This window comes from Mus caroli, unplaced genomic scaffold, assembly GCF_978045245.1.
Source record: "Mus caroli unplaced genomic scaffold, Mus_caroli_1 scaffold_18, whole genome shotgun sequence".
Classification (NCBI taxonomy): Eukaryota; Metazoa; Chordata; class Mammalia; order Rodentia; family Muridae; genus Mus; species Mus caroli.
In genome coordinates, this window is record NW_028227273.1 from 67,297,011 (window position 1) to 67,321,922 (window position 24,912).

At 50.1% G+C, this 24,912-nt stretch overlaps 1 protein-coding gene across 1 annotated transcript in view; it reads right to left on the reverse strand.

The window, feature by feature from the left end:
• Ergic1 (endoplasmic reticulum-golgi intermediate compartment 1) overlaps nucleotides 1-24,912 on the reverse strand; it is a 97,244-nt gene that overhangs the window by 33,341 nt on the left and 38,991 nt on the right. Inside the window, exons 2-3 of the mRNA XM_085832533.1 lie at nucleotides 14,806-14,867; nucleotides 9,032-9,104 (exon numbers count right to left, since the gene is read on the reverse strand). Coding sequence (XP_085688659.1) covers nucleotides 9,032-9,104; nucleotides 14,806-14,867 — 135 coding nt within the window. The remainder of the gene's footprint in view (nucleotides 1-9,031; nucleotides 9,105-14,805; nucleotides 14,868-24,912) is intronic.

Sequence of the window (24,912 nt, forward strand, 5' to 3'; positions counted from 1 at the left end):
ACCTCACTCACCTCCTAGGTAAATGCCACAAAGAGGCCGTCGAGTCTCCAAGATGCTAAAAAAGGCACGGTCTCAGCAGGGGGAGGGAGGCCCCCACAGCAATGTGCCAAGGCCTGAAGTAGGGAGGGTATAGGCTCACGGTCTGCAAAGGGTCACGGCAGATGCAGTATAAGAGCCAAAGAAGTGTGACCTATTTCAGCTATGATCTGGTGCTGGGACACAGGTGGTGTACGTGACACTGAACATAGAAAGCTTGTGTCTCAGCAGGCTTGAGACCTGGAGGAGCCACCGTGTATCAAAGACACCAGATTGTAGGTGTCCATAGTGGGTCAGAACCCATGGCTGCTGGGAGCAGGCATGGCATGCTGATGGCATACACAGGGATGGGCCACGAGAGGCATGGAAGTGGACGCTTCCAGTTCTTCCCCTCCTCACTGAGCCAGGGGCCCTCGAGGATAAAGCAGAGGCAGTAAGGGGGGAGAGGGGCTGAATTTAGAGGCTAGCTGCCTAGATACTTCCCCACGGGGAGGAGGGCACCCATCTCTAGGCCTAGCCTCAAAGGCTGCTCAACGGAGCAGTGTTGGATACGGGGGCTGGGCTATGTTGAACACTCATGGATGGGGACCAGGGATGCTGGCCAATAGAGAGGAAGATACAGATGACAGAAGTCCTGCTGTCCTACTGCACAGGCATGGTGACTACAATAACAACACACTGTGTACTTCAAATTAGCAAGAAGAGATTTTAAATGTCTCTCAGACAGCATAAATGTTTTGTTTAAGGTAACAGACATACTAACTAGATGAGCTGGTGATCTGACAGCTTACCAAAATATTACCTTGTGCCCCATTTTGCCAATTAAAAATGAAACAACATGGGATTGAAGAGATGGCTCAATGGTTAAGTGCATTTAGTGCTCTTTCAGGGACTCAAGTTTGGTTCCCAGAACCCAAATTAGGCAGCTTGCAATGTCTGCAACCCCAGCTCTAGGAGAACCCATGCCCTCTTCTGGCCTCTACAAATGAGCACACACACACACACACACACACTTTAAAATGACAAACATATGTATATAAAGAAAATATCTAATAAAAAAAAGAAAAAATATTTTCCCACAAACGAACAAAAGATAAACGTTCTCCCTTAAAAAGCTATAAAACAAATGACATAACCCAGATCACTTAGGTCCCTTGGGTCCTACACACAGGGAGCCCTGGGAATGGCTCCTGTTGGCAAAGAACAGATCAGGCCCAGCAAGTGAATTCTGTCTCGACGAGGCCCCATCCCATGCGATCTATTATTAGTATATATTATATACTATATATGTGATATATAGTGCTTAATTACTGAGAACTGTGGTTCAGGAACAGTTTGCTACTTTGTGAGAACCACAAATACATACTTGGGGACATGAAAGTCACAGACACACTTTGCTCTTCAGGCTGCTGAACACTCGACCCATTAAGCTAGGCAAAAGGTGAGAGGGATGCCCACTAATCAAGAAAGCCGAATAAATGCATCTATGTCATCCTATCTGCTCCTGTGCAAAGTCCTCGTTCCTACTCTACACCCAGGAAACCAAGGTTCAGAGGAGGGGTGCTCTATCCCAAGAGCGCACACACAGCACAAAACAGCTGAGCTAGAACCTCACGCTCAAGTCTTCCAGGGCTACCCAGCTTCCTCCTCTTCTCCACCTCATTATGCAGGGTGAAGGATTCTGCTCAGGGTACTGGTAGGTATTGGACAGAACCAGTGGGCAAAAGACAAACAGGCCATGGGCCTGTTTCTGCCCTCCTGATTTTCAGCACCTATGTCTACCACAGCCTTAATTCCAAAGGACTGCCAGGCTAGTAAGGAAATTGCTGTGTGATCAACTGAGCAGCGGCCAAGGGAGAGGGCTCCCCTCCCCAGGGAGACTCTTCCATGAGTGCTTACCTTTCCCACCTGGTAAACCTAGACATCTGCGCACTGCTTGGGGATTATGGGATGAGGTCATTCTTGGCAATCCCGGGAGATGACCTCAGCAGTGAGGCAAATCCCAGGTGTGGCTCAGGTGAGCTCACTGCCCCTGGGGAGGCTTCTCCCAGGCACGGCTCCCTGTCTCCTAGCCAGAAGAACTGGAGCGGTCAGCTGCCAGGGCTGAAGGGCCACACAGCACGAAGAGGCTGAGGTGCCCGAGGGGAGGATAAATGCATGGCCTGTGGCAACCTGGGCCAGTGGTTATGTAAGGGCAGAACTGGCTGTTCCCCTGCCTGTAAGATGTATATGGTTCAGTTGTCTGCACCGCCTACAGATGAGGTCAGCATGGCTGCCTTCTGTGTCCAAGGGAAATGTTCCAGGCCAGCTAGTTTCCTGCCACCCCAGGTGCAGCCTCAGCCGCCCGTGTAGGGCTGCCAAGGCTGACCGGGTCCACTGGCTGGGGATGAGCCGATTTTAAAAGGCTGACAGTCTGCCAAAAACCAGGTCGCCTTGAAGAAAAGGAACATTTTTGTGGGTATACTACAGCTTAGGGACTCTTACTGGCCTGACACCCCATAGCCAGCTCAGGAGGTAAGAAGGCGTGTGGGCCTTTGCCACTTAGAAGCTGAGGTACCTGGGACAGGTGCTTCAGCTCTGAGCCCCAGCTTCCTCATCAGGGTAACTGGAGGAGTCCTGGGTGGAGTTTATAAGAAGCAAATTAATCCAGGACAACAGAAGTCTAAAGAATGGCAGGAGGAGGACTGCAAAAGAACCTTCTAGATAGCAGAAGCCATGGCTCATGCATCCTGTCTCAGCTGAGACGATGCCGCGAGGGGGAGACTCACTGATCACTGGGTTCTGGGCTTGTGCCTCTGCTGTAAGTCACACACCTCACTGAGGGAACCAGTGAAGGAACAGCAGGGGAAAAGGAGACGAGCAAGAATTAACACCTCTTGGGGCTACTGAAAGGCCAAAGCTGCAGGCCAGGCTGTGTGTGCATGTGTACACACATGTGTGTGCATGGCATGTGTATGTGTATGTGGTGTGTGTGTGTATGGTATATGTGGTGTGTGTGTGTATGTGTGTGTGGTGTGAGGGCGTGTGTGTGTGTGTGTGGTGTAAGCACGTGTCTCGTTTTCTCTCTAGAGCTGACCACAGGCTCTGCTTGGCAGAGAGAACACAATGCTAAGGGGAGCCCAAGATGCCAAGGTTTGCAGTGCCTCCTGGCTGCAGCGCCTCCTGGTAGACTGAGCTCGGACAATGGGTTTTGTTCTCAATGGCCTCAGTTTCCCCAGAAAGAAAAAGGGGCTCTCCCAGAACAGTTGATACTCCACTGCTATAGGGTTTCTACCCTTGGGTTCAACCAGCTGAAGTTCAAAATCAAAACAAAACAAACAAAACCCCTCAGAAGCAGACACTGAGTCTGAACTGGGCATATACAGACTTCTTTCCTTGTTCCTTACACAATATGGTGCCACAACTATGCACACGGTATGTACACAGGGTGGCATGTTATCTGGGGGATCTGACACAGGTAGAGGAGGTGCGCAGGTGACATGAGAATGCCATACTCTCTATGTCCCAGCAACCCCCAATGACTCTGTATACATCAAGGATGAGGCTGCTAAGGTGGCCAATGAGAACCAGAGTCTTGAGCACAGTCTCCTTACAGACTGAATGTTCAGTCTCTAGCCACCATCTTTATTATCAACACCAACTTTTAATGAGATAAAATAATAGGGCCCCCAATCCATGGCCAACCAGTGTGAAGGTCAAGGGCATTATGCATGTAAGAGGCCCAGTGCAGCCCTGCCTCACGTGTATTCTGCCCCACTAAAAGCTGGAAGATGCCGGGCTTTTGCATGTGGCAGCTCCTGTAACATGGCCAAGCAGTGCTGGGCAGGATCACTGTGTCTTCAGCGAGCCGAACAAATAACTGGCTGAGATCACACAGCCTGGGAGAGTAAGAGGAGGATGCTACCTACCGGGCACTCATGTTTTGCCTTTCCTACTGTGCTAACACTGTCTGGAGAGGACAGAGATCCCTGGAAAGCAGGGCATCCCCTAGGGAGACTTGTGATGCAAGTGTCACTGTCTTTTCTTATCATCTTCAGATGTACCACCCCAGGGCCTCAGGGCCTGTCTTAGTCAGGATTTCTATTCCTGCACAAACATCATAACCAAGAAGCAAGTTGGGGAGGAAAGGGTTTATTCAGTTTACACTTCAATACTGCTGTTCATCACTGAAGGAAGTCAGGATTGGAACTCAAGCAGGTCAGGAAGCAGGAGCTGATGCAGAGGCCATGGAGGGATGTTCTTTACTGGCTTGCCTCCCCTGGCTTGCTCAGCTTGCTCTCTTATAGAACCAACACTACCAGTCCAGGGATGGCACCACCCACAAGGGGCCTTTCCCCTTTGATCACTAATTGAGAAAATGCCTTACAGCTGGATCTCATGGAGGCATTTCCTCAACTGAAGCTCCTTTCTCTGTGATAACTCCAGCTGTGCCAAGTTGACATAAAACTAGCCAGTACAGGGCCTATGGGATATAGAGGTTCCCTAGGTCCAATGACTTTCTGTTCTGCAAAACTCCCTCTAACCCCTCCTCTGTCACACCAGAGGAAGCCACAGTGTCACAACCCCCAACCGGAATGAAAACTCCTGAGCACCTTCTGTGAAGTGGACACAAACTTGTGGGGTGCACAGCAGAGTGTGGGTGCCAGGTTCTCAGAAGTTCCAGGAAGCGGAAGAGTGTGTGCTGGTGGAGGAATGGGGCTACATTCCAGGCGGGGGGCGCCAGCCAGAGCATGGGGAGGAGGTAGGTGAGAACCGGCCTTGTAGGGAGAGAGGATGAAGGGCTTGGGAGGTACTGGTAGCGGGGATGTAGGTGGAATGTCGCCGAAGGCCTTGAGATTCTAGGCTGAGGCGTGAGCCTGATGACATCTATGGAAAACAATTTTATTTGTTTTTTTGAAGAGCACTTGAATAGTTCAGATTCCTGCCCAAGGTTGCTGGCCTCCATGCTTAACAATCTGGTCAAATGGAAACTTCCATTTGGCATGGAGGCCGCAGTGACTGGTGGGTGGGAGTGGGAGGGGAGGCGAGTGAGGAGGCGGGTGGGTTGACCAGTAAGCCTCAGGAACCTTGGCTTTTAAACCCTGACTTCTAAAACACAGGGAAAACACAGCTGCTGCCTACTGGATGGATGCCCTCCACAGCCAGCTGCCCAGCCACCCCTCTTCCTCCTGGCAATCATCGGACTCCTTACCAGGGCCTGTGGCTCACGCTCACCCCTCCCCAGACCCACCTTTCAGGGGTGATCTGTCGCTCTGTGCCCAGGAGCCTTTAAGCCTCCCATCGCTAAGGGTGAGGATGTTGGTGACAGTCTAATCCCAACCAGCTACAATTGAGACTCAGTTCAGGGGTGCTGGGCAGGATGGAGCCCCCCACTCTTCTCTTGAATAAACTCCTAGTTTCCCCAATTTTGGCCCAGTACAGGGATGTTTTAGGAACCAACTCAAGGTAACCTCCAAGCTTCTACTTACTGAAGTGGCCTCTTCTAGTTTGCCACCTAATTCTACAGGGGAATCTTGAGTCTCCCAGTCCATAGGTTTGAAGTTTAATTTTAATGTACTATCACTAATGAGCGTATGCATGACGTGTGTGAGTACGCTCATGGAGGTCAGGGGACAAGTTTGTGGAGTGGAGTAGGTCCCAGGGACCCAATTCAGGCCACCAGGCTTGTATAAGAATAAGCTCTGCCTGCTGAAGCTTTTGTCCCTAACCATCAATAACTTTTACCCAAAAGCTGTGGCTTTCATGACTTGAGGCTTTAAAACATGCCCTGCAGAGACACGGGAGGGATGACGGGGTAGGGTGCTCACACTGTAGGTGTGCACAGGTCCTGGGCTTAGACTCTGCTCCCCCTTGCCCCTTTTATGAACCTTACAGGTTTTTAGCTTCTTGGTGCCCCAGTTTCCCCCACAAACTTCAAGGGGTTTTATAAAAATTTGAGGCAATCATTGGAAGATGCTAACCTGGGCACAGAGACTAGCATTACAATACCTAGAAAGCATCAAAAGAGATATTATGTTAAAACTGAATCCCATGGGACACCTTCTTTCCCCATTGTCACCAGCCTGGCCAAAGCTTAGGTTGGAACTCAAGCACACAAACAAACCCACCTCCCTCTAACTCTACTGGGCCAGAAGGAGCACCTCTCGTCACTGGCAGCCACAGGCCAGGGCTGTGCCATGACTTCGTTTCCTTGAGTTATGAACATCCTCATGGCAAGAGGGGATCCCCTGACCCTCTGTGGGAGCAAAGTCATCAGACAGGATCAGTGGCCTCCCAAAAGAGAATGAACCCCCCTTCAGTTTCCCCCTAACCTATATGCTTCTCAGGCAGGGCTGCCTCCATAGAGAAAGGGGCCCAATGGGGCAAAGCAAACATTTCCAGGCTGTAGTGTTAAGTCTTGGGCCTGCCTGGACCCCTGACAAGTCAGTACCATGGTAAGGAAGCACAAGAAGGGAGGGGCATTAGGCTCCCACCAACAGCAACAAGTAGCCAGCGGGCCAGGCTTGAGACTCTTCAGCCCTCTTCCTTCCTCCTGGGACCACAGCATCCAGGAGGTAGGAAGAGGAAGTCCCTGCACAGGGAGGGGTACAATGGGGAACACACTGTACTGACAGCCCTGCCTTAGGTAAACAGTGGGCAAAGTCTACTGTCTGGGCTTGCTTGAGCGGCCCAGTCTGCTACACAGCCTTTGCAGGCCCAAGCTCTGACATCAAAGGTCACTTGGATGTGGCCATGCCTCAGTGCTGAAGGCATGCCTTCACTGGGCTGAGTTGACTAAGGCTTCCTCAAGTGTTACGGGGGAAACACAGAGGCACCAAGAGACACAGTCTGTCAGGTGACAATGTTCACAGGCCTTGGGCTAAGTACTCTTTAGCCAGGCCATCCCGTTTAATCTTGAGAAAGCACCAGGCCCGTCCTGTGTCCTCCCTCTCCTGGCCTCACTATCTCGCTCCACCTCACAATTCTGTCCTCAGAGCACCTCCCACTACTCCGCTGTGGTATTGCAATGACTTAGATGTTCAAGTAAGATGAAGACAGTTTGAAGTAGATAAAGGAAGACTGTGAGTGGTGACATCCAACTATGTGTGATTCCAGTCCTCAGGAGGACAGCCTGGGCTATGTAGTAAGACCTGGTAAGACTCTGTCACAGAAAACAAAACCACAAAACCAAAAGGCTGGAGAGATGAGATGGTTCAGTGGTTAAGAGCACTGGCTGCTCTAGCAGAGAACCCAGGTTCACTTCCCAATATCCCTTGGAGCCTCACAACCCTCTGTAACTCCAGTTCTGAGGGATTCAATACCCTCTTTTCTAGACTCTGAAGGCACCGTGTATGCACATAATACACAGAAATACATGCCAATAAGCAATCATACGCATGAAATAAAAACAAATCTCTTACAGAAAAAAAGAAAATGTACATAAGAGGATTATATGTAGCTTTATGTAGATGATATGTATATTTATGCAAATCTTCTATTGTACTGGAATATTGGGACCGCTGAGGTGAGGGTCCCAGAAACGAATTCCCAAGGATAACTGTAGTTAGTTAGAATAACTGCAGTGTATTTTGCTTGTGTCCACAGCCAGCAGACACAGAGGTACTGTAGTGAGAGCAGCTTTAGGAGAACACAGCCAAAGCCCAAAGCCCTGGGACACAGAGAGGACGCTCCCCATGGTCACGGTCACCTGTGGGGGACTGTGGGGGACTTCTGATGATCCCTACACGGTCTGCTATCACGGAAAGCACCAGAGCTGGAAGTGGAGTTGGAGTCTGATCTACTCTCACTTCTTTGACTCAGGGAGGTTCAGGAACTTGTCAGGGTAACACAGCCAAGTAGGATCCTGATTCTGGGTCTTCTAATGTCTTATTTGATGCTCTCTCCACAGGCCCATGAAACTCCCTGGGTTAAAAGTGTCTGAGCCGGGCGTGGTAGTGCACGTCTTTAACCCCAGCACTTGGGAGGCAGAGGCAGGCAGATTTCTGAGTTCGAGGCTAGCCTGGTTTACAAAGTGAGTTCCAGGATAGCCAGGGCTACACAGAGAAACCCTGTCTCAAAAAACCAAAAACCAAAAACCAAAAAAAAAAAAAAAAAACCAAAAAAACCAGACCAGTGTCAGAGTGACAGCGGGGCAGATGCTCTCACATCAGTGACAGGTGGGCAGCTACATCCAGATGTGAGTTAAGACAAGGTGAACCCAGCTTCTCAGAACTCAGGAGCCACCTCACTTGATCACTGTGGGCAAGTACTGCTACTTCATATAACCTCAGTTTCCCCATAAAACAGGGGCTGTTTGGTGACAAAGGTAGTAAGATCCAGCTGCAGCCATGACGCCGGTTTTTAGCTTCCTATTGTCTCATGGCTGAGAAGGAAGCAAAGGAAACCAAGACATTCCAAGAGGAGAAAGAGAAAATTCCAAGGCTGGGCAGGAGAGAAGGGGGTGCCAGGGCCCAGCCCCATGACAGTTCCACAAACTGTAAACACAGCTACAAAGAGGCTTTGAAGCATGAGGTCAGGACCCAACGCAGGAGGGTTACCAGGCTGTGGATGACAACTAATTCTGGAATCAGGGATGGATGACTGTGGTATTAGATGCCGGGAAACCCATGCTGACTCCTGAACGTGGGCCTGAGAAACGAGAGGGGCTTCCAGGAGGACCACCTTGCTCTCTGTGAGGAAGCTACCTGGGTTGTCTGAGCACCTTCCAGCTACAACATCAAAGGACTCATGGAAACCCACTGGCCAAACTCGGGGCCAGTGGTGATGAGTTGGTGATTCTATTCTGCCTGTGAACCTGGGCATCCCAGGCCCGAAGGAATGTGAATGGCATTCACAGAGTGAGGCTCAGTTTGGCTTTGAGCTCAAAGCCCTTTTATGATGTCACATGCTTGGAAATAGAAGCAAGCCGGTTGCGAGGCTTCCATCCCTTTCCAAATCGCCCCCTCTTCTCATCTGGACCCCAGCAAGACAGCTGCCCCAGAGAAAAATAACTTACACTTCTGTTGTGATGAACCCGGTGAGCTCCGACAGGAAGAGGAAGAGGATGAAGAGGCAGCAGCAGATGGAGACTGTGGGAAACACAGACAGTGTTAGGGGTGCAGGATGCTCCACAAGGGAGGCCAGTCCCCACTGCCCCTCCTGCTACCCTGAAGGAAAGCTGCTTAGAGGCCCCAGCATACATACAGGGTGAGGGCGCCTTTGCGGAGATCATCAAGGCCCCCTTCTTATTCACTGCCTCACTGAGATCCCTTCTTACTTTATGGCCTCAGTGTGATTTCCCCAGAAAATGGCCTCTGGCCCGGCCCTGTGGTCAGGCTGGCCTCCTCACACAGGCAATGGGCCCTGCTCAACTCCTCAAGATCTCTTTGATGCAGAGGTTGCCCTGGAAGAGGACTGCATGCTGGTGGACAAGGTGCTTTGTCTGCTTGAGTGCCGTACACGCTAGAACCCCAAATCCACACTGAACATCTGGGAGATACCATGTGACCACCTGACTTCTCTCTCACGTTAGTGAACCAAAGACTGAACTCGGCACAGCTTGCCACAGGTCTGGCCCTCTGTCTGTAGCCAGTGTCCATCTTGGGAGTTGTCAGCTTTACAACAGGGTGAGAGTGGACTCCCTCGCCAGAAACCATTCGGCAGTTTGGACTCTCTTCCCAGGTTACTGACAGGCACAGTCCTGTCCTGCTGCTGGCCAGTGGCAGAGGGCCATTGCTCCTGGTCAGCATGCGGTCTTCACAGGGACAGCCAGCACAGCACCAGGCTGAGCTGAGGTGTGCCACACACTGGAATGGACTTCCATTTCTATTTCTGCTCTTTTGAACTAACAGCAGCATTGCTGTGACACAGGGCTGTAGATAACAGTGGAAAAGCATCTCCATCCATGTCCATCTGTCTATCTGCCGCCTGTCTAATTTCCTATCTGTCTTCAGGGAAGGAAGGACAATCATTTTTGAGCACCTACTATTTATATGCCCAGGGTGACACATTAACAAACTACCCCACCATGACACCATGGTGCCAGCCTAATGGTGGCTCTGGGGTAGAAATGCAGGTTAAGCGACAAGGAACTGGGACCCCCTATCCTCTATGGTTAAGCCCCTAGAAAGACTCCTGAGAACCTGGGCTGCAAGGGTAAGATGGGATACCACAAACTGCCTGATGAGTCTGTAGCTACACAGAGATGGGGACTGGAATACTCATAACATCTGCCCCACGTTGATGAAGCTGTAGAGAGATGGCATTTAGAGGCTTTACTCTGGGGAGAAATAGAGAATGTGTGCATATTATAAACAAGAAAACGTTTCAGCTGGGCATATAAGCACATGTGACTATTAAACATCATGTATTAATAATTACATAATATAGTATAAATACTATATTATATATATATATATACACACACACACACACAAGTATTTATTGGCCAGCCTAGTGGCCACATCTATAAGCCTAGAATTCAAGAGCAGAGGTGGGAAGAACTGGCCGAATTTTAAGCCTAGCCTAGACTACACAGTAAGTTCCAGGCTAGCCAAGACTCTCACTCAAAGTCAAAACAGAAGAAAAAGTGGGTGTGTGTGTACACACACATGTATATATACATATATATAGTCATATATGTATATGCAGATATACATACTTTAAGGCCCTTTTTGTTCTAAATTAATAACAGCATGACAGACACCCCCTTTCAGCCATGCTTCAAATACTCAGCAACAGTTAACAGTTTGGCCCCAGACAGTGGCCTTGGTCTGTACTGTCCACGGCATGGAGATTAAGCTCAAATATCCTTTCCAGCTGGGGGATGAAGCCCCTTGCGTGGCTCAGCTACCAAGCCAGCTCTTGGCTCCTGCTCTCCTGCCTACAGTGGTAGTTACTGCCTCTCGGGGAAGAACCTGCAGCAGGCGAAGCCTCCTGCAGTCGGACCTAGTGCCTTTCTGTCCAGTGCCACCCAGGGCCCACATTTCAGCGCCATTTTGTCCACACCAGCCTCAGCGGACACAGCAGTGAGTGTATGGCACAGGAGGTTTTCTGAGGCTCATTGCTGCTGACTTTAGAATACATGACAGTCTTCTGGCTGCTGTCACTGCTCCACACCTGCAGATACACCCCAAAGTCCTGACTACCCGCTCTGCAGTAGGGGGACGAGATTGGGGAGGCCTTTCTCTGAGATCTGTGTGCTTCCCTCCGCAAGGCTTGGCACAAAGCCCCGGTAATCCAGCAGGTAAACAGGATGACTCAGTGGGGTCCAATGGCCCTGTCCCCACCCGTACTTATGGTGGGTGCACCTGACTCCTGTCTCAGACTAAGGAACCAGAGGTGAGGTCTTGGCACCACTGTGGCCTCAGGGCCTAACATTGCTGGCTCAGAGAAGGCACAGAAAAAAAAAATATTTATTGAATAACTGAAAGAGTGAGAAACCATGAAAGCAGGGAGGAAGTATTCCAAGCAAGACCTTCAGATCTCAAAGGCTGGATGAAGGCTTTCAGTCCATGTTTGGGCAAGGCTTGGAGGCTCTCTGACTCCAGACTCAGGCCCTGGGAAGTTGGAATGTGACCCCAGCAGAGGCTTGCTAGTAGAAGCCAGGTGTTGCCAAGTTGAAGGAGCCAAGCTTGAGACCCTTATATCCCAGGAGGAAGTCAAGGAGTCCCTCTGAGGTCGAAAGAGCCATGTAGGGCAGGAAACAAAATCCATAGGCTGACGTTCAAGCCCCAGAATTTCGCTGTCTCCTTCAGCTATTAATAGCAACCATCCCACAGCATAATGCAATGGCGCAGGCCTGAATTGGCCCGCCTGGCTTGGCTGCCTGAGCCTCAAGGACGAAGACCGAAGCCCATTCATCAGCACTGTCCCGGCTTGGCACAGGGTCTGGCCCTAGGTCCAGCTTAATAAATATTTGTGTACTAAATGGTAGCTAAGGGCTGGCTTCGCATGCCTCAGATCTTCCCCTCATGTAAGGAAAAGCTCATCAAACCACATTCCTGAGGGCTGCATTCCAGGCAGAATTTTCTAAACAGTGACAAATGCACGTCCCCTTTGACTCAGTGTCCCTAAGCCCTGGAGAGCTACCTCATAGTGACACCACAGAAGATTCAAAAACATGACAAGGACATCTGTGTGACAATAGGCTAAAATCAGGCCGGCCACCCATGATGCCACAGGAGATAGCTGGATAGAAGGCAGAGCTGTTGGTGGAGGTGGGAGAGGTATGTCCAGCAACAGAGACAAGGGAGCCGGGTATGTAGCACAGCTGGTCCCTGAGCAGGACCATGTGCGGTACCTCCTGATTGTTCACCAGGTTAGATAATGACTGGAGAGAGATCTGCAGGGAGGGGGACTGCTATGTGGTGGCACGGAGGGGGCCATGTTTCTCATAGACTAAGAAAGTCTTTTTTCCTGGGGCTGGTGGTGGAGGGACTTGCCCCAGGACACATAGGTGCTAACCAAGAGGATGAAGCCAGCTCTTCCTCACGGGAAAGCCTGCAAATACCCAGGAAGAGCCATCTTCTCCTCACAACGGGAGAAGGTGCCTGCTGCTTTAAGAAACCCAGCTGGAGAAAGTGCTAGAGACAGCTGGAGTTGCAGGGATCCCCAAAGGTCACCAATCTACCTGAGAGTAGACTCCAGGCTGACAGCCTGGCCTCCATTCACACAGCAAGGCTGGGGCAGTTGTGAGGCTCTCTGTCCCATACCAAGCATGCAGGGGGCATCCAAGACCTAATCCTGACTGCCCCTCCTGTAAGCAGTGACATTTTAGATGAGTCACTTCCCCTCCTCAAGCAGCTGAGGTGTGAAGCCAAAGCCTACCCACTTCCTTGCTGGTGACTTTGGTTTGTTCTAAATATTTGGGGATGGGGTGGGGAGTGGGGGGGGCTGTTTTCTGTTGTGGAACAGCAATCAATGCAAAGCCAGGACAGTGCCTGCACAGCTTCTCCTAGATGCCCTGTTCGCATCTGACATAATCATGGCACTCGGTCACCCTTTGTCAGTGTGGAGGAATCCACACTGTTGCGTGCTCCTAACTCAGCCACAGGTTTCACCAGCTTCCCAGAAAGGCTGTTTCTAGGCAGGAACAAATCCTGGCTCCTACTCTGAGTTTCCTCCCTCTGAGCCCTTCTGTAATCCACCCTTCCCTCTTCCCTCTGCTCCCCTCAGCCTTGCTCCTCTAGCAGCATACAGGTCAGGTATTTGGCAGAAGACCCCCCCCCCAGGCTGGGACCCTACTGCTCTGTCACATTCGCCAGGGTGGTAACTTAGTGGGAAAGATACCTCAGTGGCAAGGCACATCTCACATCAGGCGTTCATTCATCCACTCAACCAATCGTGGTGGTGCCAACTTCTTTCCCACAGCCGAGCTGCCATCTGCAGGTTTCCCTACAGGAAAGCTACCATCTTACACTTCTATTCTCTTTTCTGTGTAAGTGAGTTGCTACAGCCACCTGACACTTGAGGAGGGAGAGGGAGGGAGTGGTATTCACAGGGTCACCAGAGTTCTTGAGTGAGTTCGTCTCCTCCCCAGTTCATTTGATGACAGGCTCAAAGGCCTTTCCCCTAATTCTTTGGGTTCTAGTCCACCAGAGTCATGCTCCAGTTTGAGTCCTTGGGTCCTTTTGACCTGCTGACATGACGCAAAACTCTCTTCCTTGCCTGGGGTTGCAAATGGCCACTTTTCTGAGATGCCCTGGTTCCTCTAATTGAACTAAGTCAGAGTGAGTTTGTGACTTCTTTTAGTGGCTAAAATTATTAACAATTCAAATCGTTTCAAAAGCAGGAAGGTAAAAGCAAGCCTCCCTCCCATACCTTGTATCTGCTTGCTTGGACTTTTTTTTGTTTGCTTCTTGTTGTTGTCTGTTTGTTTGTTTGTTTGTTTTGGACAGGGTTTCTCTGTGTAGCCCTGGCTGCCCTGGAACTCACTCTGTAGACTCTGCTGACCTTGAACTCAGATCTGCCTGCCTCTGCCTCCCAAGTGCTGGATTAAAGAGATTTAAGTCATAGGCCACCACTACCTGGCTACTTTTTAAATTTTTGTATTTAATATACTGCTATTATTGATGATGATGAGCGAGTGTGTGTGTGTGTGTGTGTGTGTGTGTGTGTGTGTGTGCGCGTGTGCAAGTGCACCTTTCCACCATGGGTTCTGAGGCTCTAACTCAGGCCCTCAGTCATGCACAGCAAATGTTGAGTCATCTCACTGGTCTCTATTTAGATTTTCGGTGGCTCCTGTTTCTGGCGCACTTATCCTTACAGCCTGGAGGTACTATCACATCTTCAAAGCCGCTCATCACACAGGGCCAGGGGTGGACTTTCCACTTACAGTGCATGCTAGATCCTCTCAGAGAGTTCTGGATCTAGGAGACTTAGTTTTAGACTCTAAGATCAGGGATCCTGAACCTGCACTGGTAATTTTCTGCATCCTTCTAGTTATGGCTGGCTGCTCTGGCTATATAGTTACAGCTGGCCACTCTACCTTGCAGGGTTACATAGCAAGGATAGAGATGCTTCATGGAGAGAGGTGTAGGGCTTGTGGGATGCTAGGCATGTCTCCTCTCCCATCTGCCTTTCCTTCTTTCCTGCTTCCTCCAGAGATCTGCAGAGAGTGGGAGCGTGGATATTTGAGGTCTCGGCAGAGGCTCCAGAGATCTGCAGAGAGTGGGAGCGTGGATATTTGAGGTCTCGGCAGAGGCTCCAGAGATCTGCAGAGAGTGGGAGTGTGGATATTTGAGGTCTCGGCAGAGGGTTGGGTTGACGGTGAGAAGGGCAGTTACTCACTAATGGCACCAGTGTATGTCGGCTGCGTGAGGTCCTTGGGCACCTTCCTGTAGATGTCAAACCTGTGGAGAAGAAACAGGGGGATTAGACAGGTGTGGGGTACAGGCAGAGACGGGGTGCTAGCAGCATTGCCACCTGGGTCAGCAACCACAGCTCTTAGCAAAGAGTCCTTTCCAGCCTCCTCTGAGAGGCCTTATGAGGGCCCTACTGTCTTAGGGTTTCTGTTGCTATGACAAAACTCCACAGCCAAAAAGCACATTAGGGAGAAAAGGGTTTGTTTGGCTTACACTTCCACATCACTGTTCATCACCAAAGATGTCAGGACAGGAACTCAAGCAGGGCAGGAACCTAGAGGCAGAAGCTGATGCAGAGAGCATGGAGAGGTGCTGCTTACTGGCTTGTTCTACATGGCTTGCTCAGCTTGCTCTCTTATAGAACCCAGAACCCCCGACACAGGGATGGTGTCATACACAATGGGCTGGGCCCTGTCCCATCAATCACTCACTAAGAAAATGCTCTACAGGCTGACCCATAGTCTGACCTTATAGAGGCATCTTCTCAATTAAGGTTTGGTTCCCTCCTCCTAGATGACCACAGTTTGTGTCACATTGACATAAATCTAGCCAGCCCACCTATACATCCCTCTGCTACATCCCATCATGTCTCAGTGAAGACCCCAGCTCGTCACCCATTATTTTACACACTCATATATTTATACTTGTGCGTGTTTCTTGGTGGGCCCTGCTTCTGTCAGAATGTCACTCTGCGTCATCTCTTTATCCCTTCTCCTGCCTCCACCTCCCCATCCTGGTCCACTGTCCCTGTCTTCCCTGCCTACAGGATAAGGTAGGGTCAGCTGGAGGTAAGGCTGGCTCTGCTTCTGGTTGTCCACCCCAGCTTTTCTCTCCTAAACACATCACCAGGGCCAGGGAAGTCCTGGAATATGATGGGGGACTGCGGGGCTTTGGAATCAAATTGACTTCTCACCCTGTCTTGTTCTCAGTCAGGTAGGGGTTAGGACTCTGGAATCTGGATTTCTGTGGTTTAAATCTTAAATGCTCTTCCTTGCCATGTGTGTTTTTACTTCTAGTGCCCTCCGTTTCCTTGTCTATAAATGCAGGGCTACTACTGACAAGTAAGAAAACCTTTCTGTGAGGGACTTGGTACAGAGTCCCCAGGGGAGGCTTCCACACGCTTGGAAGGTTATAAAAGTGACCTGGGCACTGCCCCAAATAGAGGAGACGTATGAGACATGATAACTGAACTTGGTGTGGGATCACCACACCATAGATTTCCTATTCCGGAAATGACACTGAGCAAGCCCTGTGGCGTCGCTGATAGCACCATATAATGTCATTATTTGTGTTCTGATGGTGGCATTATGCTTATGCGGGACAGCTTTCCACGGCGGCTTTCCACGGCGGCAAAAAATTACCAAAGAAGACCATCTTCACAGAAGAAAGAGGTCTGTTTTGGCTTCAGAGGTCTCAGTCTGTCTGGCTGCTTCTGCTGCTTAGGTCCTAGGGTGCAGTAGGGCATCTCACCTCACTGATGGGAGCAGGTGGCAGAGGAAGGTGGTCATCAGACAGACAGACAGACAGAGATCAGGGGACCAGGGACAAGATTCCCTTCCAGGACAACCCCCAATGACTTGCTTCCCCCTGCTCAGCTCCAGCTCTTAAACTTCTCATTTCATCCCAAAAGCTTTGAGCTCTGAAGCCATTAGTGGTTGAGTCCACGGATGATGCTGGAGTCCTCATCCAATCGGCTTTAACACTGCTGTGCTGGGGACCACGCCTTTAAGCACAGGGCCTCTGGGGACATTACAGATCCAGTCCAGGACATGATGTAAGATGCTGACCTTTGGGGACACTTGGGTAAAGGGCATATGAGAACTCTGCTATTTTTGCAATTTGGGGATAAGTATAAAATTATTTCACAATGAATAGAGATTATTTTTAAAATTTGGATGGAAAAAAATTCAAATGAAGCTTGAAACTCAAAAGTTGTTTGGGGAAGAAGCTTGGTCCCCGTGGGCACCTGAATTAGAGGTACCATGCTTGCTGTGTGCTGTGGGGCAAGCCACGTTTTATGGCTTGTTGGGGGACGAGGGACAGGGAGATGTCCAATTAAGCTGTAACAGGGAGGTGAGACCCAGACCAAAGCACAGGAAGCCAAGTTCTAGAAATCGTGATGCTGAACGGCCACTTCCAGCCCAGGTTGGGCCCTTTTACCATACACACTTAGCTTTGTTGTGAGTACCCACCTCTCTGACTACTGGTTTCCCACTCTCCTGGGGAATCCCTATGTCACTGAGCTCCTGGGAAGCAGAGCCTGGTGTGGAGTCTCCAAGCCATCATCTTCCCACCACCCCACACCCTGGGGGCCAGACCAAGGTCTCAAGGCTTAAATCACTTACTTTCCCAAGGATGCTGCATGGTAGCCAAGAGAAACTTCAGAAGTCCATCATTTGTTCAGCAAATACATACTAAACAGGCATCATATGCAGCAGTGTTCTAGAAGGTTGGGAAAGAGGAACCGACCAAGGCAGATATGGTCCCTGCCCTCAGCAGAGGCCACCTGTGACAAGTGACAGAGATCTATTCCCACACATCAGACCCAAATTGGAGAGTGGTAGTGGGGTAGAGGGAGAGCAGACAAGGAGCCTGGTTTCAGAGGTAACCACAAAACAAGTGAGTCAGGAGTGACTGTCCTGGGAAACTGGCCCACCAGGAGGCTAGTGAGAAGCCCAGGCATGTGACAGATGAGGAAGTGAGCTGTGCATCCTCTCTGGCTCGGATTAGTCAGGTCCTCGCAGTGGTGATGCGGTCAGTCTTAGCCATTCTGCCTCAGAGAATGTGGAGGAAAGGGTAAAGAATACAGGAGAGAAAGAAACAGGATGTTTGCTGCTGCCTATGTACTGAGGTTTATCTGTGCTCTCATCTGATTCTCTGCACCAGCCCGAGTTAGGTCGGCTCTCATTTTGCAGATGGAGGTCAGAAAGGAAGGACCTCGGAGGGATCAGATGCCTTTTGCATTCTCACTGCTTCTACTTCAGAAGAAAGGTTCATGATCCGTCAGCCGCCACAGAGAAAGGTGAAGGGTAGGTTCATTTCCTGCCCATGTCTCTCTCACCTGGGAGTTTCTTAGTTTTAGCCTTTCAGCCAATGAACGGACCAACACAAGAATGAGGACTGGCACTGGGCACAATGGTGCATGTCTGTAATCCCAGCACTTGGGAGGCAGAGGCTGATGGGACCTCTGTGAGTTCGAGGCCAGCCTGGTCTACAGAGTGAGTTCCAGGACAGCCAGGGCCACAGTGAGGCCCAGTCTCAAAGCAACAACAAACTGTGGGCAAAGCCTTTGGCTTTCCCTCCCTGACCCAGCACCGTATATATCAAGTGTGTGATGCAGGCTGGAGGATCTGAAATTCAAGGTCATCCTCAGCTACATAGCAAGTCTGTGGCTACATGAGACTTTCCATCAAAAGGATGAGGCCCAAGGCTGCCCGGGAGCCCAGAGGAAGGTCCACATTTGTAGACTGGACACTTAGGCTACATTGGAGGCTATGGCAGGAGGAGCATGCATTCCAGGTCAACTTGGGCTACCGAGCAAAACCCTGTCCCAGCAAAGATAACAGTGGGGCCTGGGGAGATGGCTCAGGGTATCAGCCATCCAGCATGCCAGCAAACCCAGCACGAACTTAGAAGCCAAGCTAGTTTATACCTGAACCCTAGCCCTTGCGAACGGAGGCAGGTGGTTCCTGATGCTGGTTCGCCAGTGTAGCCAAAATAAAGAGTTTTAGTTTCAATGAGAGAAGCTTGGGCTGTGCAGGTGGCTCAGCAGTTAAAGTGCTTACCACATAACCCAAAGGACCAAAGCCCCAGAACCCACATAAACCCTGGGGCATGGTGGTTCACCTCCCATTCCAGTCTCTAGATTCTGCTTCAAAAGAGACAGACAGAAGGCTGATGGAGGGAGACACCCAACATCAACCTTGGGCTTCTCCATGCACACACACACACACACACACACACACACACGCACATGTATACCCTCCGGCATGGCCATGCATACATACCCACACACACCAGCACACAAACACAGGAAAGAGGGGAGGTAACGGATTGAGAAGGCGACAAATGCCAACTTCTGGCCTTCCCAGACACCCACAAGAGTGAACACACACATGCGCGTGGATGTGCACATAGACACAAACACACACACACACATACACACACACATACACACACCAAAACAAGCCAACAAAACAAACAAAAACCTAACCAGCCAAACAACAACAAAATAAAACAACACAAAATTAAATCAACTAAGGCCCTGAAACACGATAGGCAGCCACAGCGGTCAGTGGCAGCCAGGGTGACACACACGGTCATCATTTGATAGAGGTTTGAGGAATTTTTTTCTCAAATAAGGCAAAATTACGTGATACTAAAGCAAAAGACCAACCTGAACTGAAGGAAGCCCAGCCTGGGTGCAGAAGCCAATGGGATGGGAGCAAGGCCTGGAGTGGGCAGAGAGGTGGGCAGACAGCACTGTGACCACCTGCTGAGAGAGCCCCAAACACCTGTCACCACTCTCAGCTCTAGAAACGTCCGGTCCTGCAGCTACCCCATGTTACCTCTCAAATTAGAAGAGAGACCAGAGGCCCTCCGAGAAGAGTAGCCTACCCAGGGTAAGCATTTAAAACAGGGCCTGGCATGGCAGCACACACCCGCAATCCCGGGTCCTCTGTAAGGAAGCTATCGTGTAAGAGACAGGAAGAGATAAACGTTGGCACTCAGCTCCTTGTTATTCAGTTTGGGATCTCTTGTCCTTCGGGATGGTGCTGTCTGCCCACATTCAGGGTTGAGTCTTCCCTGCTCAGTTACACCTTCCTGGAACCATCTTCAAAGACACACACAGATAGATGTGTGTATTTCCATGGCGAGGCCAAATCCCATCAAACTGACAATAAGGACTGGCAGCTTCTGTGTCTTTGAGAAGCTGCGCGTCAGGGGATCTGTGAGGAACAATGGTGCCGCTGTGTTTCTCAGGGGATCACCTAGTGTGTGGAGGCCAGAGATGCCACTGTCTTTCCAGCTGCAGAGACAGCTCCAGCAGGGAAAATGGCTACAACCACTGTCCACAGGCCCGTGGCCAAGAAGGCCTGTTCTTTGCAGAATAGAACAGCAAGAAACGGGCTCATCCCCCCCCCTCCACCCTGTGTCCTCCTCTAGAGGCTTCAGGGCATCTGCTCTTGCTAGTGAACTCACAGCCATGGCCCTGTTGGTCCCATAGACACCATGATCCTGGAATTAGGTAGCCTTTTTGATCTTTCTCACTCTGTATCGGAAAAGGCAAAGTTTAGGTGGAAAAACTGAGCAAAGAAACCTACAGGAAGAGGGTCAAACCGCCTGGGTCTGCCTTCCACCTTGCCATGAAGGCACAGTTACATATGTGTGCCATTTGTTTTACGGTGCACCGTGCAAGCCCTCCCTCGGTGCTAAGAAGGAAATGGTGCCGTGGGAACCATACGTTAACATCAGCACTGGAAACAGGATTTACTCACAGAAATTCAGACTGCAGTCCACCTCCAGCCTGAGGGAGGGGGCCACAGCCTGACTCAAAACACACACACAAGTGCCCGTGCGACTTCTCCAGCCCGGAGGGAAGCGCTTGCTGCAAGGACTGACTGACTTCCTCCGTGACTTCCTTCCACAGTGCAATGCCTTAGCTGAGCTATTTTAACTGTACGCCCTGGGCCTTGCTTCTCCCTGTTCTTGCAGTTAAATTTCTGTAGCTCTGTGCTTCCCTGGATGTGGGTGGCTCCAAGACAGGATGTCATTGTTTCCAAAGCTTAATGAAATTATATGACATCTATTGAGGAGCAGGTCATTGGGTAGTGGGTCATTTGTTCCCCAAAATAGCTGTTAAAACACTCAGCTGGACCTTTGGCCTGGTCAGCCCTGTCGACTGGCCTGGCAAAGCCCTTGGCGTGGGGCCAGGGAGTGAGGCCGAATACACACACTTAGTCATTCCTTCACCTTGCAGAGCATCAGCGAGGCAGGGATGTGTGAACACGATGCGCACACAGGTAAATGGGCATACCTAGGCCTGAGGGGTATGGTGAGAATGAGCCTTGGAACCGCTGTAACTGCAGGAACCCTGAAGGGACATTCTGGACACGTGGCAATATGCATTCCTACCATCGTGTCCAGTGGATGGGACACAGCCTGGCAGGAGACAGCCCAGGCTGAATGAGAAGCAGCGATGATAAGAATCATCACAGTGGTGCTGCCCCTCCCCCATCCTCTCCTCTCCCCCTCCCCCACCTCCCCTGTGATCACTTGTGCTCCAGGCTCAGACTTTGCCTCACTATTTCATCATTTCCTAACCCTATGTCAGGTCATGTGTCTCCTTCCATCTCGTCCCTGATGCAGAGCTAGAATTTGAACTCAGTTTGCCTCAGGACATCTGCCTTCTACCCGGGCTGCCACACACCTGCCTGGAGGAGGGGACAGGCTGAGGGCAGAGGAGGGTTTGGTACGATGTCCAGCAGAAGTCGCTGTGTGGTCCCTAAGACGGATATGGTTTCTCCCTCCAGCCCAGGCTCTGAGCTGTTGTCATGACACCTGGTACCCACATGAAACCCTCCAGCCTCTGCAAGGCCATCAGCTTTAGCAGCCTCCACTTCTGCCCCATCATCCCACACATGACTTCTCCAGTCCCAGAACTCCCTTTGTGACACAGAGTCCCGGCCTTTCTCCTCCTCCCTTCCCACAAATACCAAGTGTGGCCGAAGAGGAAGAGGTGTTGCTGTGGCAGCCACACAGCTCCCTACAAGCCTCCCAGCAGGCTATGCTGGGCCAGGTTAGCTTCATCCTGGACTCTTCCTTGGGTTTTGCAAGGCCTTACCCGTTAATGAGTATTTTTGAGGTTGAAATGTGAAATGGTACGAGCAGAAGCCTGTTTACTGTACTGCAGTAGTGAATGTCTGAAGCGAGGCCAAACCCCCAGGGCAAAAGAGAGGGACAGAGCCCAGGCTAGAGAGCAGCCATAACGTGGAGGGTGGCACAGTCAAGGGGCACAGGGACTCTCAGGAACACCAGGATCCTCCTAAAGCACAAAAGGAAGCAACCAAGGGTGAGGGCTGTGTGGTGTGGGAGTTGGGTGCACAGTGGAGAACGTTGATTGCAATTTATACTTAAGGTGAGACTGAAGTGTAAACAGATGACCACACCCACAAGTCCTGAGAGACCATGCCCACAAGTCATGGGAGACCACGCCCACGAGTCCTGAGAGAAATGTTAAAAATTCAGGACAAACCTGACAGAAGTGTAAGGCAAGTGTGTGTGTGTGCACACGCGTGCAGGGGTGTTAAAGACTAAGAAGGTAGGGATGGACACACTAAGGCAATGGGTCAGTGTTAGCAAAGGTCACTTCCTCCCTAACTGATCTCTGTGTTTAATTCACTTCCAACCCAAACCACCACAAGCCAAGTTTACACACAGTGACAGGATGGTTCTAAGACTCACACTGACAGGTAAAGGTTCTAGGACAGGCAAAGATCCAGCTCTAAAAGGGGGGTGGAGGGTGGGGGGATGGAGTCTTGCCTTAAAAACAAAACCTCCAGTTCTGCAGAGTGGATCAGTTCTTCTGTGACTCTAGGAAGGACGTCCTGAGGCTCACAAAGATCTGCTCATTTTCTTCTAGAAGACTTATGGCCAGCCCTGCCGGGGACAGACTCACACTATCTGACCCATGCTGCCTTGGCATACCTACCACAGTTGGCTGTGTTGGCACCTGTCAGCCCCGCATCCCTTTGGTCTGAGGAGTACCGGATTCATGGATGCTCTGGACATACGTCTGTGTCCATGAACACCTATGGGGTAGTCTCCCTGTTCCAGCCATGATAAATAACTCTCCCTGGGTGTTTACAGACACAGCCCTGGATAGCCGGAAGCAAATCTTTGTGATTTAAGACTGGGTGGAGCTTTTTCCAAATGAGACACCATAGAGCACACTCCCATCAGCATATCCATGAACGAACGAGCTGATGAATCAGGCAGCATCAAAACAAAAAAAACTTCTCCTCTTTGAAGAAGAGATGTGTTTAAAAAGAACACATACAAGACACAGAATGGAAAAATACACACACACACACACACCATGTCAATCACATGTCTGATAAAAGACAAGTCCAGGCTAAAGAACTCTCAAACCTCGGTAACTGAAAGCCCTACACTGTGTGATTGGGCAAAGGGTTTGATCTGATACTTCCTCAAAGATTTACTGACATCAAAGACCACCTGAAGGGATGCTAGCTAGCATCGCGGGAGAGCTGGAACTATGGACCAATCAAGCAGTTGGAACTCTCGTGTGTTGCCATGGAGAACATAAAACTGTGTGGCCATCTGAGAAGAATTCAGCAAGGTCTTAAAAAGTTAAAAGTCCACTGTTTTAGTCTAGTGTCTGTTGCTGTACTAAAGTACTGGGTAATTTATGAAAAGAGGTTTATTGGGGTGTAGAATTCCATTCATGACATTGTAGCCACATCTGGTCCACTGCTGGCGGACCTTGTGCTAGACTGAATCACAGTAGAGACATAGCAAGGAGAAGTTTCCAGGTATGCACAGAAGAAGCACATGTGTGAGAGACAGACAGAAAGAAAGGTGTCAAGTTCCTTTACGATCATGCAGTCTCTGAATTAGGGAATACAGTCCCTTAAGACCTTAACTAATTCCCACAAAAGCAGCCTGAACCTCAAGACCCCCTTCCTGGAGTCACAGAAGAACTGATCCACTCTGCAGGAAAGCGCTGGCTGATTACTAGGTGGAGGGCCTTAGTCACCTGCCAGTCCTGACACCTGCTTACCGAAGAGCTGAGCCTCATAAGCCATGAACAGTTAAACTGTATTAAAACCACAGCTCGCATTCACTGCAGGACCCAGCCATGCCATGCTAGGCGTGTGCCCGGAGAACTGCAAAACTACACATACACAGGGGTGTGCACATGAACACTCTGGAACACTCAGGAACAGTCAGGAACACTCAGGAAGCTTTCCTTATATTGGTCAAAGAGGAAAACGACCTGGAGGCTGGGTAAAGTTAACTGGGTTCAGATGGGGTAATTTCATTCATATTAGACTCTGGAAAATGTCGCAGAAGATCACTGCAGGTGGGGATATAAGGAAGCTCTCGGGAATGATGGACACATTCTGGGCTAGGATGACATAATGGTATGCACATAGCAATAATAGGTGCCACGTAACTACGTGTCATGTTAAGGCCAATAAATTGAATAACGGTCATGATTATAATGTATCAAATAACGTAATATAATCCAGGCCTTCCAAACCACAGCCATGCTGAACAAACAATGCTAGACCACCTGCTAGACAGACAACACTTACAACAATCTTTTACAATATCTATTTCTAGGTCATGGAACGGTTGACGGGGCCAAGTTCTGTCTCCCAGAAGGATTTCCAACAGTATATGCAGATCCAATGAGGATCAGAAGACTCACCTTGCGCAAGCTCTCCTGTCCAGGGGATACCCATGGAGCATGGGAACCTTAGACAGACGAGCCAGGCCACTGTGCCATCACTGCAAGTCTCAGGGACACCAACGCAAAAGCACAGCACTACCAGAAACACTTCTTGCCAAGAGAACTAACCCTGGACCCACCCAAGGCTCCTGAGCTTACCAGTTAGAGGACTTAGAAAGCCACCTCTGGGGCTGGAGAGATGGCTTAGCGGTTAAGAGCACTGACTGCTCTTCCAGAGGTCCTGAGTTCAATTCCCAGCAACCACATGGTGGCTCACAACCATCTGTAATGGGATCCTATGCCCTCTTCTTGGGTATCTGAAGACAGCTACAGTGTACTCATATACATATAATAAATAAATCTTAAAAATTATTAAAAAAAAAAAAAGAAAACTACCTCTTGTTCTACAGAACAAGTGACGAGATCTCCATTATAAATCAAGAGATGATGGGGAAAAAGACGGTGGCAAGTACATTTCCTGATCCCTCACCACCTTAAGTTTTTGAGATACAGCTCAGCCTGAACTTGGTGCTCATCTCCTCAGCTACCAAGGTC